The 16,839-nt window shown below is 36.7% G+C and overlaps 1 protein-coding gene across 2 annotated transcripts; it reads left to right on the plus strand.

Annotated features, from left to right (window-relative positions):
- The first annotated feature begins 8,723 nt into the window (after window positions 1-8,723).
- LOC122089427 (putative pentatricopeptide repeat-containing protein At1g74580) lies at window positions 8,724-14,398 on the plus strand. Of its 2 annotated transcripts, none has more exons than XM_042659159.1 (4): window positions 8,724-9,121; window positions 10,368-12,448; window positions 13,020-13,091; window positions 13,957-14,398. In XM_042659159.1, exons 2-3 carry the CDS (start codon window positions 10,482-10,484, stop codon window positions 13,045-13,047), a joined length of 1,995 nt encoding a protein of 664 aa, XP_042515093.1. In that variant the 5' UTR covers window positions 8,724-9,121; window positions 10,368-10,481; the 3' UTR covers window positions 13,048-13,091; window positions 13,957-14,398. The 2 variants fall into 2 exon arrangements, with proteins under 2 accessions (XP_042515093.1, XP_042515092.1); XM_042659158.1 differs by having other exon boundaries at window positions 8,727-9,121; window positions 10,368-12,937.
- The last annotated feature ends 2,441 nt before the right edge of the window (window positions 14,399-16,839 follow it).

Here is a 16,839-nt window from a genome sequence, read left to right on the forward strand (position 1 = left end):
CTTGGGAAATGGAATTGGTGATCTGCATAATTTGTTCTTATAATTTTGACAGGTATTTGCATTTTTGTACTTGATGATACCTGGCCATGTAAATGTCTAGGTTCTTTACTTGCTTCCTTTGCCTACAGGTAACATTCTCTTTAATTTATATTAAGGCTCCATTTGTTTCCATTTAAAATTTTAGAATGATACGTTGGCCCCATAGTTTTCCCCTTGAAAATTTTACAAACCAAAAAACAAACAGTGGAAATTTTGATTTTACAGTGAAAGTTTCTTTTCTGGCTATTTTGTGATGAAACAAACGGAGCCTAAATGGCTTATGTTTCTGTATGGGGTAATGTAGATAATGGAACATAATGGCCCACTGGAAATGGGAAAACTCTCTATTTATAGGCATATTAATGGTACAAGTGATGATCAGACCAAAATGAACACAACTATATGGGAGTTACTGAGTAGATTCTCCATTTGACTCCTTTAGTGTAAGTAAGTTCTCAGTTGACATTCAACCTAAGTATGGCTAACCAATGGGAGAAGAGTTATTCTAAATTTACTGCTTTCTCAATTCTCATATTGGCAAGTCAGTTACTTGTGTTAGATATTTCTTGAGAATGATAGTACCAGGTAGTGAAGAAGAGATATAATGTGTGCTGTTCGATTATTTTCTGATTGGCAGTCATATCCTGCAAGTCAATGATTTTTATTGAGACCATGTGGGTTTGCTTCTTATTTTCTTGCAACCTAATGTTTCATGTTCTGGGTTGGTTATGTATACTAGTTAGTTTTCTGTTATTGATATCTTTGAAGACATTAAACAGCTGTAGAATATAAGCCTAAGCCTTTGAGGACTTGCACATCCTTATTATGGAATTTGAAATTGGTCATTGCAAAAAGCAATCAACAAGTTGTATTAGAAGCAGTAGAACTGTTAAACTTGAGTGAACTTCAATGGTTTCTTTGAAAGACAATGTTAGTTTTTGTAGTACGACCTACTAAAATTCTGAAAATTTTTCAAAAAAGTTAAAAGAAAAAGTCTTAAACACTTAGCATGACCATTTTGGAGGATTATGGTTTCTTGGATACAGTTTCCTTGTCCATTTTTCGTGACCTTCTCACATGATGTTGGTCAAATTTGTTAATATATATGAGATACAACAATGGTATAAATGCATGTGTCATATATGTTTCCAGTATCGAGCGTTACTGGATAATTATCCATTTTTTATCTTCTATAGAATTCATGACCTTATGTGAGATGATTTCATCGCCACTTTTACATTCTTAAAAAAAAAAAAATGTTGACAAACTCTTTGTATAGAATAGAGTGAATTTTATAATGGTCAGCCAGGAATGTGAAGGATCTTTGTTTCCTGACAAAGTGGATGCTCACCCCCAAAAGATTTCAGGATAGATCCAGCCAATATCCAAGGCAAGAATCCTGATGAGGTGTGCATCAATATTGACCATCAAGCTGACTGCAAGGGATCTGTTCAAATGCAGGTGTCTGGGAAATATCTACCTGGCATGTTATTATGTATTATCTTATGTGCTTCGTTATGTCTCAAAATTATCCCCATGTTCTTCTTTGTAAACCAGTTATCACATAAATGTTACTTAATTGGTTCAAGTCCGCTATTTAGTTTACATAGTTTTCTGAACTCTTTCCATGAACAGCATTGAAATTCTAAATTACTTCCTCCCTTTTTTCCTTGCACCCCCCCCCCCAAAATAAATAAATAAATAAATAATATTAATTCATGTTTTTTCTGTTTGTAACCATAATGATTGATGTTGCCTAATTGATTCAGATCTCTGAAGAACTAGATTTTCAAAAATAGATTAGACGAGCCAGTAAGTACGAGTCCCATTTTCACAGGTCATGGGAGATTTCAGTTTGCCTGACTCATGTTTAGGAAATGTCATAGTACTGTGGTTCTAAATCATGTTCTTTTCCTTCTTTGAGGGGATGGTTGCAGACAATCAGGTAAATGATCAGTTTTTAGCTGTTAGGGGCAAGTTTTCACAGGTATATAGTATGAAACCGTAAAATAGTAGGCACCTATGGCCCTAGACATGATTATAATAGTTTCTTTTGTTTATTAATATTTCTTGTTTCTATTATATCATGTGTTTTGATTTTTTGGATTTCATTCTACGTAGCTTTGTTGGTGGGGGTCTTTGTTGGTGTGAAGCGTTTCACTAGGGTTTCTATCAGTCGAGACCTTTACATCGATGGTCGAGAAAGATTGAAATTACCAAACTGTCTGTTGAAACTTAAATAATTGAAGAAATCATATAGAGAAGCAAGGAGGTTTCTTGCAAGGTAGGCAATGTGTGAACATAGTATTCATTGAGGTCTCTGTTTGGTTTCATTGTTGTTGGGGTGCACCTTTGGTGTTACTTGACACTATTTGGTATGCATAAGAGCACACAGAGCTTATGTTCTTGTTAATTGTGCTTCAGTTGGTGCTTTTGATTGCTTGAAGTGGATAAGGTTGGGCAACCGCTCTCGACCTTCCTTCACAATTGTGTTTAGGAAGCTTTAAATCCAAATACAATTTGCATATGATTCATTATTTCTTTGTAGTGCATCTCACTTGCAATTAAGTTACCTGAAATATTTTCTTGATTTTGGCTACAGATTTAACAGCGGATTTGGTGAATAGAAAATTAGTAAGTGAATATTAATAACTTAAACATTTCATAAGGTGTATTTGGCTAAGAAAATGTGCATCTGAAGAAAAAAGAAAAAAAAAAAAATCTATTTCCTGCATCTGAAGAAAAAGAAAAAAAAAAAAAATCTATTTCTGGTAAATGGCTCTGATGGTTTGGGGAAGAGGAAGATGGTTTCTTTGAAATAAATCCTAACCTCTCTGTTCACAGAAAAGAGGTTCTCAGATTTTAGCTGTATATATTGATTCATTAGCTGTCTCTTCATCTGGCCAAGGCTACTGAGATATGGCCCTGAGCTTTTGCACAGAGATGGTGATACAAGTGTTGGCTGAATATTTAGCAGCAACCTTTGCAGTAGATTGGCAACATCTAACTACCAAACCGATACTCATTAATGAACAGAAGGAAGCTGTTCTTGGCAATAGCCAAATCAGTGTTATTGAAGAAAAATGAACAGTATATTCTCCAATGTTTCTCCCATGACCAGAAAATCATGGTTGTTTGGTACAAGATTGAGGCTGGAACTAAAGTTTAGTCACCCAATGCTTCTAATAGCAGCAACTATCCTAAAGATGGCAGAATAGCATCAGAGGCTGCATTTTGCAAAAATCTTATCCCTATCCACCACAGGTTTAGAATTTGATGATTAACTAGCACTTTATTTACTCTGAACTCTCAGATAATCCATTCTTTATCTTCAAAGGAGCCTTGGTTCTTCATTCTTTATTTCATTGCTCAATGAAAGCTTAAAATCATTATGAATATTGCAGGTTGTACAGTTAAGTTTGATCAGTCGATTTGTTCAGGCCATCAGTGGCTAGGTTCAAACCATCCAAGGTCTGGTCTATTATTTATTTTTCGAGAAATTAACTGCAAGAGTACTGAACACAGATTGAAAGATGGAATTTTTTTGGGTTATGTTTGGAATGCAAGAAATGTTAATAACATGGTGTATGAATTGAATCTAAGGCTATATTTTCAACAATTGGAAGTTACCTCACCAACTTCCATATCATAAAACTATAGTGTGTTCTTTTCCAAAAAAAAAAAAACTAAAGTGTGTTCCATGAAGTCCATGGAAGACAAATAATGAAGAGAGACATCTTTGGGGTGATTTTCCCACACCCACTGCCAAATAGCTATTTGATAGCAGTGGGATGAGTGTAATAATGACGGGAGAGGTACTGCGGACATTCATCATATAAGGGAAGTAATTATGGCTAAGGGTGTTAATCGGTTCGGTTTTGGTTTAAATAATGTGGTTTGGTTTGGTTTACATTTATTTAGTTGAAATCAAAACTGCACCATTTACTAAACGGTTGCACTTTCTGAAACCGCAACCGTTTAGTAAATGGTTTCGGTTCCATGGTTTTTAAAAGGTTTCAGTTTCACGGTTTTAAACGGTTTCGATTTATCCATACAGTTTCTAAACAGGTAGCAATCGGTTTGCTAGTTTACTCGCATATTTACTAAAATTTGTTTTTGGTGATAAATGATTCAATCTTGAGAATGTGAAATGCAAACCATTATGTTTTGTTAAAACAACCAAACAACTAAGTAAAAGAAAATATTACATTGAAAGTGAAATGCAAACAAAACTACTAAATACTAATGAACACTGATAGTAGTGGTGGATGATGCTAAAGTAGACGTATAAGGCTCTGAAAACATATCTTCCAAGGCTTCAAATAATTCATTTTCATTTGTCTTAGTTATATACAATTACTTGGAATATGAAACTAATGTCCAAAGAATTTCATACGAGGTTAAAAGAAAAAATATTACCTCCAAAAGTCGCATCGTACATCCAATCACGCAAGCATACCAAAGCTTCAAAATCCCTATCGATTTTATTTTAGGGGATTTTATCTTTTTGAAAATGATATACCGATTCTGCCCTTGCCTTATTTAATCGTTAAACGGGTTAATCGGATCGGTTTTGACGGTTTAAACGGTTTGGTTTTGACTGTTTTAATTTGGTTTGAAACTAATGGTTTAAATGGATCGATTAAGTTTCGACCCGTTTAGTTAAACGATTTTACGGTTTCGATGTAAACGGCTCAATTCAATTTCGATAAAAGTTTTTGGTTTTAAATTTACATCCTTAATTATGGCTATAGGTCGGAGGTTTTTAGGAGGGGGAAAATTTACTCCTTTTATCTTTTGATCATCTTGAACCATCCACCTATTTTGTATTGGGAAAATTACAAGATTGAAATTACCCACCCAATATTTGGTTTAACCAAAGTACCTAAAATAAAGAATGGTATTGCAGAAGTACCCAAAAGAGTTCCTTTACTTTACATAGCTATGGTTTTTTACATATTTACCACTACCATCTTCATCATTTTCTTCTTGGCCCTCTTCCGCCATCGTCTTCCAATGCCGCTGCTTGGAGTAGCCTCACTCATTCCTTTCCTATTTTCAGGAAACTTATAGCAAAGGAAAAAAAGGTGAAAAAGGAAACTAGAAGGAAAAGGAGAGGCATTCCCATAAAAAAAATGTAGTCCCATGAGTCCATACATACCTCAATTATTGTTTTGGGTATTTTTTTTTGGTAAGGGTTTTGGGTATTTATGCAATGGAAAAAAGATCGTTACCCACTTGTGTTTCTCTATTCCTAGACATAGGGAAGCGCAAAAAAAAAAAAAAAATGGCACCATTGTCCTATGCATTAAAGATGCCTTTGTGTAACTTCTCATTGGTTTACGCACTAATATAATGATCACACAAGTGAATAGCGTAATCTTGCCTGCAATTCAATACACATTTCTTTTGGGTAATTTAGGAACCCGAACTTGTTGGTAGCTTTTTTTATTTTATTTTATAAATAGGCCATGCAATTGCATTCCATGTCTTTTGTTCCTATTCTTCTCTATCAGAAAATAGGATTCTAAAAGAAAATTAAAATAAAAAAAGCTACCAACAATGTGGAGTTAGTGAATGCATTCTCCATTTGACTCCTTAGTGGAAGTAAGTTCTCAGACATTCAACCTGAGTATGCCTTACGAATCTGTTGGGAGAAGAGTTATTCTAAAATTTACTGCTTTTGTCAATTCTCATATTGGAAACTCAGTAACTTGTGTTAGATCTTTGTTGAGAATGACATTATAAGGTGGCGAAGAAGAGATACAGTGTGTCTTGTTCATTGATTATTTTCTGATTTTCAATCATATCATGCAAGGCTATGATTTTTATTGAGATCAGGTGGGTTTACTTCTTTTATACTTGCAACCTAATGTTTCATGTTCTGGAGTGGTTACGTGGACGAATTAGTTATTTGTTATTGAGATTTGAAGACATTACACACCCTTATTATGGCATTTAAAACTGGCCGTTGCAAAAAGAAGTCAACAAGTTGTATTAGAAGCAGTAGAAGTGTTTAGCTTGAGTGAACTTCAGCAGTTTCTCAGAAAGGCATTGTTTGTAATGTTTTTTTGTACAACATAATGAAATTTTTTCAAAAAAGTTTAGAAAAATTTTAAACAGATTGCTTGACTACTTTGGTTTATGTTTTTTCAGATACACATTGCTTGGCCTTGTCTAATTTTCTTGAGCTTCTCACATTATATGTTCTTCTTTGCAAACCAGTAATGACATATTTAGTTTGCATAGTTTCCTGGTCTATCCACTAACAGAATCTTGGTGCAGTTCTAAATTACTTCCTTTCTTCCTTCCCTCCCCACCCACCTGCGAAAAAAAAAAAAAACAAGGTTCTTCCAGGGAAGGGCGCAGATGTATTTAGTGGTTATTTGTTATCACTGTGATACTCTATTCACTCATGTTTTTTTCATTTTGCAGCCATAATTATTCTTGTTGTGTAATTGATTTTGATCTTTGTGTTGATGTATACAATTCCTGCCTCCCTTCCTAACAAGTTCGAGCTTTTAGGTGAAGCAGTAGTGAACACGGTATTAGAAAAGGGAGTTTTGAGTGGTCGACTCCTGGGAAGTGCCAAAGGGAGTTTTCCACTTCTTTTCCCTCAGAGTCAAAGTGTGGGCACACATGTGTGTCACGTGCAAGGACAAAGATGGCCTACACTTGCATGAGAGTGTTGATTTATGCGTTTCCTACCTCCCTTCCATACAAGTTCGAGCTTTTTGGTGAAGTGATAGCGAACACTCTGAAGTATTGGATTTATCAAAAATAAATAAAAATAAGGGCAGTAACCTGGTATGAGTCCCATTTTTAGAGGGTCCAGGGACAGTTCAGTTTGCCTGGGGATCTCAGATGCTGTCAGGGACTCATGTTTAGGAAATCTCATACTACTGTGGTTGTAAGTTGTGTTCTTTCCTTCTTGGGGGAGATGCTAGCAAACAACAACACAACTCAGTCTTATCCCAACAAGAACTGTAGTTTTCTAAACGCTAGCAAACTAGAAGGTAAATAATCAGCTGCTAGCTGTTAACCGAAAGTTTTTCCAGGTATATAGTATGAAGTCTTAAAATAGTAGGCAACTATGGTCTAGACTCTAGACATCATTATGTAACTTAATACTCTCTAGCATGTTCTGGATTTTTTTGCTTCAAGATGGTACTCTAATTCCTGGATTCCCTTTTTGATATATAATCTTTTATGTGTTAGTTGTTCAAAACTTGAGTCAAATTGGTCTCTACTTTGCCAGGGATGCTCATTTGGGCATGGAAACAAAACTCCAAACTAGTCATAAGTCACTTCGTACGCCTCCAAAACTTCAAGTTTCTATCATTAATCATTGCTCATGTTTCCAATGTAACGTTGAGAGGTGTTACTCTAAACCAGGACTAGAGAGATTGACCCACCCAAAACTACATTTTCACTTAGGCCCCATTATTAGTTGAATGTTGTTGATAGTATGAGTATGGCTCCCACCACTGCGGGGTCTGGGAAGGGTAATGTACGCAGTCTTATCTCCGGTTTGTGGAGAGGCTATTTCCCAATTCGAACCCATGACCACTAGGTTACAAAATACTAAGTTATTTGAATGGAGAAGGCCTTCTCCTAATAAAGTGAAACTAAGTACAGATGCTAATGCTGCAGAAACTATGGTGGAGATGGTGGCAGTGGAGTCTGATGGAATGAGTAAGGAAATATTTGGCTTAAAAAAAAAATTGAACTTTTAATAAAATTAAGGGCAAAACTGTTCATAAATTCGTGTATTATAGACATATATGAATGTATGATTAAATTTATTATTTATTTATTTTAATATGTATACTTGCAAAGATACGAATTTATTCACACATTTTAAAGACTATTTTTTGGTGAAATACAAATTTTAAAGATTAAAATATGAAAGAAAGAATAGCATGTAACTGGGTCAAGACGCAGCGGGTGCAAACTGATTGCATTTCCACATGCTGAAGATGCTCATGTGCATGCATCTTACGACTTATAGCAGCTGGGTACACACCCCTAACCGTCGCATGCACATTGGGTGCATTGGTGCGTTACAGAGGACCTGGTTCCATCATGTGTTCACATTGCAATATTTATATTTGAAGTGTGTAGGAACTAGGAAAGATTAATACCATGATTGTGAAGGAATTATTTTTTGTGATTAGACGGTTAGAGTTGGGTCTAAAATTTGGACCATAGATTCTAAGGTCCATGTATCATCGAATTAGACCAAAATGGTCCAATAAACCAAAAAGTCCATGGATTAACAGACGCAGTTCTTCTTCTTAGTGTTGATCGTTAAGAACTTGTTTATTACCTAGGTGAGCAAAGCGCATGTTCATCTCGATAAGAAGACGTCACTCCGCTGGGGTACGGCAGCTGATCGCTAGCTAGTTTAGCCTAACTACGAACAAGAACAACTAGCTCCATACCTAGCTCACTCGAACAACAGTTCCCCGTTCATGTAGTGAACCGCTACGCCCCTCTAACTCACAGTAAAGTCGGCCTTTGCTTCGCTTCGCTTAGCTCAACCTTCAATCGAAGGTTCCCTGATCGTAGAGCACATAACTATGATCATAGACCTGATCGTTCAGAGTTTGCTTATAGCTACCTAGATGAACGACATCTGTCGTTAACAGATTTTTGGGAGAGAAAAAAACAGATGGAGGATCCGAGTTGTGTTTCTCGGGTATGGGTTGCACTTAAGACTCATGGGTGGTTTTTTATAGTTTTTGAGAAGCAATTAGAGCCATTCGATCTGCAAGGGATGGGTATCGCTTACCAGGTAACTATGGGCAAGCTGTAGGCGATCAGCGCTAGCACTATAGAGAGAGGAGCCAGCGCTCCGTTTAGTACAAAACCTGAATTCCTTTTAGGGCCAACCCTCAGAGAATCGAGTGAGAGGTTGAAGAAGTAAGCTTAGCTGATCGGATGAACCTTTGAAGTAGTAACTGAAGGAAGGATTCAATCCCTCGTCTGTGAGTAGCAGTGACTTCAAGACATCGTCCCTCTCTCGAAGGGGAAAATCTAGAGCCGATTCTTTAGGCTTATCTCCAATACAAAGAACCTGGTAAGCTCAACTGCGCCAAAACTCTCTTTCTCTCTCTTTTTCATTTATTTATTTTTTATTTGTATAATGTATGCATTTTTGAATTCCATGAATGTGTCTTCTTCAAATTTTTATTTTTGGGTTGGTCTGATGGAGCAACAATGTGACGGACAGTGGTGTGTTTGATGAAATGCGAAAAAGAGCAGGTTTCTTATTTGAATTAAATATGTGTCTCAAGTCTCAACTTATCTTGTCCGTATCGTGTTACGTTTTTGAATTGCTTATATATATCAGCTTCTTCTGTTTATGAGTCTCTTATTTGGATGTAATTTTGTTTCCTTATTTATTTGTATACGGAATCACAGACATAGTGATGATTAATGTTGGAGGCAGTTCAATGGGTATTGAAAGTGGTTATGCAGGGAGGAAGGGACAACTGCTTCTTCGTTTAGGAATTTTGGGCGGAAAATTTCATCAAAAGAAGAAAAAAAGGAAAAAATATATATGAAGTCTGAAACATTTAATTTTTGGGGGGCAAACCAGAAATGGCCATAAAAATGAAATTCACAGTAAGGTCATCATATAACCTTAAACTCCTCAGAACTGTTCAATCTTCACTTTCAACCCAATGAATTCGTTCAAGTCAATTTAGCTCTCTCTGTTCTTCTCTTTTCTTAGTTTTAGTTCTTAATAAAGGAAGAGATTTTTTTTTTTTTTGGGTGGGGGGCTGGGGGTGGGGGTGGAGGTGTTAGGGAAGGTGGAGAGACATTTTTCTGTTCGGATACTTTTTTACTTTGGTTATGGGGAAATGAACGCTCCCTGGTCACGTGGCCCCTGCGCCTAGACATAGAGGGTGGCAAATGATGCCCCCACCCCTGTGAAACCGGAAAAACCTATCTGCTGTTGATGCCCATGTTGGCCCCCGTGCTGGCGCAGGGGCCACATGACCAGTGAGCGTTCTTTTCCCCATTGGTTATATTCACTATTTTTTTAGTATGAATCTGGACTTTGTTTTTTGAGCTTTAGTCATGGAAAAATGTGGTAGGTTTTGTCTTAGGGTAAGATTTTCTTTAAAGTACATATTGCCTTTGCATTTAGTCATCACAATTTCATTTTTTTACTTGATTTACTTATAAATATGAAAATGTTTTGGCTGAAATTGTAGATTTGGTTTAAGAAAAATTACAGCTTTTAAGCTTGTTTTGTTGAGTTAATACATTGACTTGTTATCTGAACAATACTTCTCATTTTTGTCTTATGTACTCAGATTCTCAGTTTGATTGGCGCTGGAGTTTGGTGGAGGGAAAGATCTCTATAACAGTATTTTCTGCTGATTTAATGGTTTTACTGTGGAATTTAGTTTTTGGATTGTAATCTTGGAATGAGTCCTGCTTTGCTTCCCAAACATGTAGCTGCCGTAGTGAAATATCAGAAGGATCCTATCCGGGCCCTAGAAATGTTTAATTCAGCTGCCAAGGAAGATGGGTTTAAGCATACCTTTTTCACCTACAAATGCATGATTGAAAAGCTTGGTTTTCATGGAGAATTTGAAGCAATGGAGGGTGTTCTAGCGGATATGAGGTTGAATATTCACAGCAGCCTAGTTGAAGGAGTATACATTGGAGCCATGAGAAACTATGGAAGGAGTGGAAAGATCCAAGAGGCTGTTGACACATTTGAGAGGATGGATTTCTTTAATTGTGAATCATCTGTTAAATCATACAATGTGATCATGAACATCTTGGTTGAAAACAACTATTTTGATCAAGCTCACAAAGTTTATCTGAGAATGTTGGACAAAAAGATTTTTCCTGATGTGTACACCTTCACGATTAGGATGAAATCCTTTTGTAGAACAAGCAGGCCTCATGCTGCTCTGAAGCTTCTTAAAAATATGCCTTCCCAAGGGTGTGAGCCTAATGCAGTTGCATACTGTACTGTTATTGGTGGGTTTTATGAAGAGGATTACCGAATTGAGGCCTGTGAGTTGTTTAATGAAATGTTTGTGAATGGTCTTTGCCCTGACATATCAACATTTAATAAGCTTATACACACACTTTGCAAGAAGGGGGATACCCTAGAGAGTAGAAAGCTTCTCAACAAGATCCTAAAGAGGGGGATCTCCCCAAATTTGTTTACGTTCAACATATTCATTCGGGGCCTTTGTAGGGAGGACAAGCTGGATGAAGCTACCTGTTTGCTTGACTATATAGTTATGGTGGGGCTTTCCCCTGATGTCATTACATATAATACACTAATCTGTGGATTGTGTAAGAGCTCTAATGTTGTGGAGGCGGAGAGCTATCTGCATAAAATGGTAAATGAAGGGTATTGCCCTGATGATTTCACTTATAATACCATCATCAATGGACATTGCAAATTGGGTATGGTAGAAAATGCATTTAAGATTCTGAAAGATGCTGTTTTCAAGGGGTTTGTTCCTGACCAGTTCACTTATTGCTCCCTGATTAATGGGTTGTGTCAGGAAGGTGACATAGATAGGGCTATGGAGGTGTTTAATGAGGCACTGGCAAAAGGGCTGAAACCTAACATTACAATCTACAATTCACTAGTCAAAGGATTGTCTCAGCAGGGGCTTATCTTGCAGGCATTGCAGCTAATGAATGAGATGTTAGAAGATGGTTGCAGCCCAGATATTTGGACTTACAATATTGTAATAAATGGGTTATGCAAGATGGGTTATGTATCTGATGCTCATAATCTCATGAATGATGCAATAGCAAAAGGGTACCTTCCTGATGTATTTACCTTTAATACTCTGATTGATGGCTACTGTAAGCAGTTCAGGCTGCATAATGCGTTGGAGATTGTTGATAGGATGTGGACCCATGGAGTTACTCCTGATGTAATCACTTATAATTCTGTGTTGAATGGTCTCTGTAAGGCTGGGAAGGCTGAAGCTGTCATGGAAACATTCAAAGAAATGGTTGGGAAGGATTGTGTTCCTAATGTCATCACATATAACATACTTCTAGAGAGCCTGTGCAAAGTGAAAAAGGTAAAAGAGGCTTTAGAGTTGTTTGTGAAGATGGAAAATGAGGGACTATCTCTAGATGCTGTAAGTTTTGGCACATTGATTCATGGATTTTGTGAGAATGGTGATCTTGAGGGAGCATACGAGCTCTTTAGAAGAATGGACCAGCAAGTTCACTTTCGCCCCGTGACTGCAACATATAATGTCATGATAAATAAATTTTGTGAGAAACTTAACATAAGCATGGCTGAAAAGCTTTTCTGTGAAATGGGGGACAGAGGCTGCTCACCAGATGCTTTCACGTTTCGTGTCCTGATTGATGGCTTCTGCAAAGCAGGGAATGTTGATTCAGGGTATATGTTTCTGTTGGATATGATTGGTAGAGGATTTATTCCTTCTTTGACAACATTTGGACGGGTAATGAACTGCCTTTGTGTGAACCATAGAGTTGATGAGGCAGTTGGTATCGTTCACCTTATGGTGGGCAAGGGTATCATCCCTGAGATTGTGGACACAATCTTTGAGTCTAGTAAAAAGTTGGTGGCTGCACCTAAGATCCTTGTGGAAGACTTGTTGAAGAAAGGTCATATAACTTATTATGCATATGAACTTCTGTATGATGGTATTAGAGATAAGAAACTACTAAAGAAAAGGCAACAAAGAAAGCGATCTCAAAATTCTCACATCTAAAGTTTTTATTTTTGTTTTTGATCATTGGATTTCAATGCTATAATGGTTCACCTTGATCTTCCAAAACTCGAGGGTGGTAGGAGTACCATATACACAGTCGACAAATACTGGGAGTGGAAGTATTCTTAAAAGAAGTCTGTGCAGAACCATTGGTACTTTTGAGTGCTCTATGATTTTGTACATGTTAAGATCTTATTCAATGTATTATGCTGATGACTTTTTTTTTTTTTTCAGTTCAAACAGAGTGCATAGAAGAGTTTAAATCACCAAATTACTGGCTGCTGCTCGAGTGAAATCCTTTAAATGGTATTATTTATCTTTTATATGTGGTCTGATTTAATGATATAACACATGATTTGCATATCTTTTAAGGTACATGAGATTTTTATGTGGGGTGTCTCTATTTTTTACAGTAAATTTGTTCTGCACACTTCCTTGCTCTTGTTGTTTGTATTGGGTTGTTGCTCATACTAGAATCCTGGAGTGAACATGAAGCGATTGCAACCATAAAGAAGGGAAGTCTCATGATAAGATCAAATAAGATTGTAGTAGAGTGAGCGAGCTTTCACAATATATCAAGAAGATAGACAAGATATGTGCCATATATTTTTGTTAACTTTTACAGGATGCCCACTAAATTGATGATTAGCTAACTATTTATTGAGCAAAGCTTAATTTTGTGCTCGCAACGTTTTGAGATTCATAAACTCATTTCCTATGTGTTGTTTTGTCTCCATTTTCTACTTCTTTCTGTTATAACATACTGCTTCCTCAACCATCAGATTGGAGAATTGTCGTGGCTTTGTTTTTTTTTTAAATTCCTGCTACTTGCAGACAGGGCATTGTACACATTGGTTCAAAATATTCTTGCGTAGAATGGTCTAAAGGGAAAAATTCCCTTTATTTTTCGTGCATCTTCTCATATCAATAATTTCTATATGAAAAAAAAAAAGGAATAAAATTATAAGATTAAGCACTGTAGCATGAGTTTGAATGCGAAATAGATTAATCTTTGTTAAGAGTATGAAATTATCAATGATTTATTGAAAAAAACAGGTCTTTCCAAGAGCTAATTTTGGGTGAGGGGTGTTGGGGGTATTGAGATAATTGATATTTAAAGTAGAGATAATTGACTATCTGCCATCACCTAATACATATGGTTTACCTGCAGAAATGGTCAACTGAAAAGAAGATGATGTTGCAATTGTTAGCTGTAATAAAACGCTTGAAGATTGAAAGGGGCAAAGGTGAGAAATGTTGGAGCTTGTCCAGGAGTCACATACATGAAGTAATTGAACAGGTAACGATTGTGGAAGTGCCCTCTTTTTTTTCTGTGGGTGACCTCATTGGCAGATCCTGTTTTAGCAAACATCTGAGAGTGGAAATTTAGATGCGACATTTGATGTTATTCTCCAGAAAGGGTATGGAAGTTGGATCTATACCCTACTATCGCCTTTTGCTGGATGACAGTCTTGGAGAAAGTCCTGCAAGTCATTTATATGTATGTTAACTTGTATACTGAATGAATTTAGGGGTTTGACGAACTAACATACCCCAATATGTAGATTGTTTTTGTACACTCAGCTAATTATTTTTCCCTCTTTGGTGCATAATTGATGACATTGTTGTAAAATCATGAATTTTTGTAGCCGATTTTGGGCATTGGGATGAATAAGCCAGGGGCTTATTGAGAGGTTCTGTTTTAGGTAAACTGTTTTCCCTTCTTGGTGCAGAATTGAGCAGGGGCTAGTCTGTTAAGTTGATCATTCTTGTTTTGAGTCAAATTCTGGACTGGGTATAGGTGATACTGGTTGGGCCCAATCTCAGCCACTGAATTGCTAGCATCTTTTTGATTACCGGATACCCCTCTCTGCATCTGAGTCATTCAACCCATCAGTTGTTGCAATCCCGTCCCTCTAGCACTGCTACTCGTTCTCTCTCCCTGCGACAACTGATCAATGCCGCTTTCCGGTGACAGGAGATTATATTTTAACTTGCCCCATCATCTTTCATGTGGGGTTGTAAACCCTTCAATGGGTCGTTTTCCCCTACTGCCCGTCCCCATCAACACCATACTCTTGACACCTGCTGCAGCCCCCCTCTACTGTGATCAGCTCTGATCAAGTTAAGTTTCAAGAGTTTGGAGGAGACCGACTGAGTATAGTGAGTGATTCTCACCAACAGTAGTGGAGTGGAAGGAATCTACGATGTTCCTGCAGGTAGGTCTTCACCTCAGAGATGAAGCTTTTGAAGATGTTTGTTACGTTGTGATGGACATATTTGCGTAGAGGGGGAGACACAGGGAATGGGGGAGGCAGAGTTGGCGGGTAAGCTTATGTGGCAATCATTAGCACCTGTAAACAAACCGAACTGGTCTAAGATCTATTGGAAGAATCCAGTGAAGGGACATGTAGGCTATGGCTACTGCTGTGGTGGTGGTTATGGTTGAGCTTGCACATGGCAGGGGGAGTGTCGAGGATGGGTGGGAGGAGGTGGGGGCTACTGGGACATGCATGAGAAGGTGAGAGTTGCTGGGGTTGACGGAAGTTGCAGCAATAGGAATGCGGGGCAACGACAGAAGAGGGCATGAGTGGGGTTGAGTGAAATCGAGGCAGTGAGAGGGAGATGCCAAGGACGAGGGAGCCTAGTTATTTAATTCTCCGATTGATTCGGCCAACAGAATTTTACCGAATTTTACAAATAATTTGGTTCGAATCTGAATCAAACAAAAAATTCTGAAAATTTCTCGACTTTATAGATTTTGTTTTTTTAAATTCATGAATAATTCATCTGAATCGAATTTTATCTGAATTATAATCGAATTTTATTCCATTAAAAAAAAAAAAAACTCTATCTTGAATAAGTCAATGAGCCATAAAAATAGTGTAATTATTATACCAATGTTACTTTTCTTCTTGTTTTTAATTGAAATTGACAAAAGTTATCTTTCTTAATTGAAATTTCTCACATTTCTACCAATTTTTTATTCTCACCCCATTTTAGTTTGATTAAGTTTTATAGTCGTTACTATCTCTAGCCTTTAAGGTGAACACACATGGTGGATGACGTGAGTTTAGTTGAATTTATCTTCAATCCCCCCTCTCAGTCTCTATCTCTCTCATTGAATTATTTGAGTAATAAAAAATGAGTTTAGAAAAAAAAGAAAAAAAAATAACTAAATATATTATTTTTATCTTTAAAATTTTAATTTGTATATCATTTGTATGCTATGTATATATTATAATTAATAGATAATATGAAATAAGTATTATAAATATTAAAAGTAACATTCAAATTTTTTGTCCGTTTTTTATTTTTATAAATGAATAATTCCTGAATCTGAACTTGAATTTTATTATCTTCGTTTTTTTGACCGAATCATTGAATTACCGAATCCTAATTAAATAACTATGGAAGGGAGAGCCAGCAAAGGAGGGGTGAGTTGTAGGGGGTAGTCATGGTTATATGCCTACTTATGTTGTGTGGCAAATCAAATTAGACTAAAATTTTGTAGACAATTAAACCCTAAGGTTCTTTGCTCACATGTTAAGTTTTAATCTAATCGCAATTAGTCCGAAAAAACAGATTACTAAAAAATCTATGAATTTGACATATCTGCAAAAGACTACAGAGGGATAGATAGAGTCGATATAGACATACACCTAAGAGTTTATGTGTATGCTAACAATGTATGCAATACATGGGGGATTTATCAAATTTGAATTTGAAATTTAATATGTGATCTATCTAACCCATCTCCATCTCCTAGGTACCCAATGATCAAATTTATCACTCAATCTTTTCAAGTGGTGAAATTAGGGGAAAAAGATCCTCTCCAACACGACCCTCCAACTATCCATCCAAGGGTTGGAAGTGTTTAGGCACGTATCCCCAGGTGTTGGTAGATGATGGAATGCATTTTAGATGTTCCCCCAAAGGACTGCCTTGCTATCTGTAACGGTAGATTTTTTTTTATTTTTGCCAAAAAATAGGTAATATCTAATGACAGATTATGGCTCAGATCTTCTCTAACAAACGATATGAACAAACCACA

This window comes from Macadamia integrifolia, chromosome 9 (genome assembly GCF_013358625.1).
Source record: "Macadamia integrifolia cultivar HAES 741 chromosome 9, SCU_Mint_v3, whole genome shotgun sequence".
Taxonomy (NCBI): domain Eukaryota; kingdom Viridiplantae; phylum Streptophyta; class Magnoliopsida; order Proteales; family Proteaceae; genus Macadamia; species Macadamia integrifolia.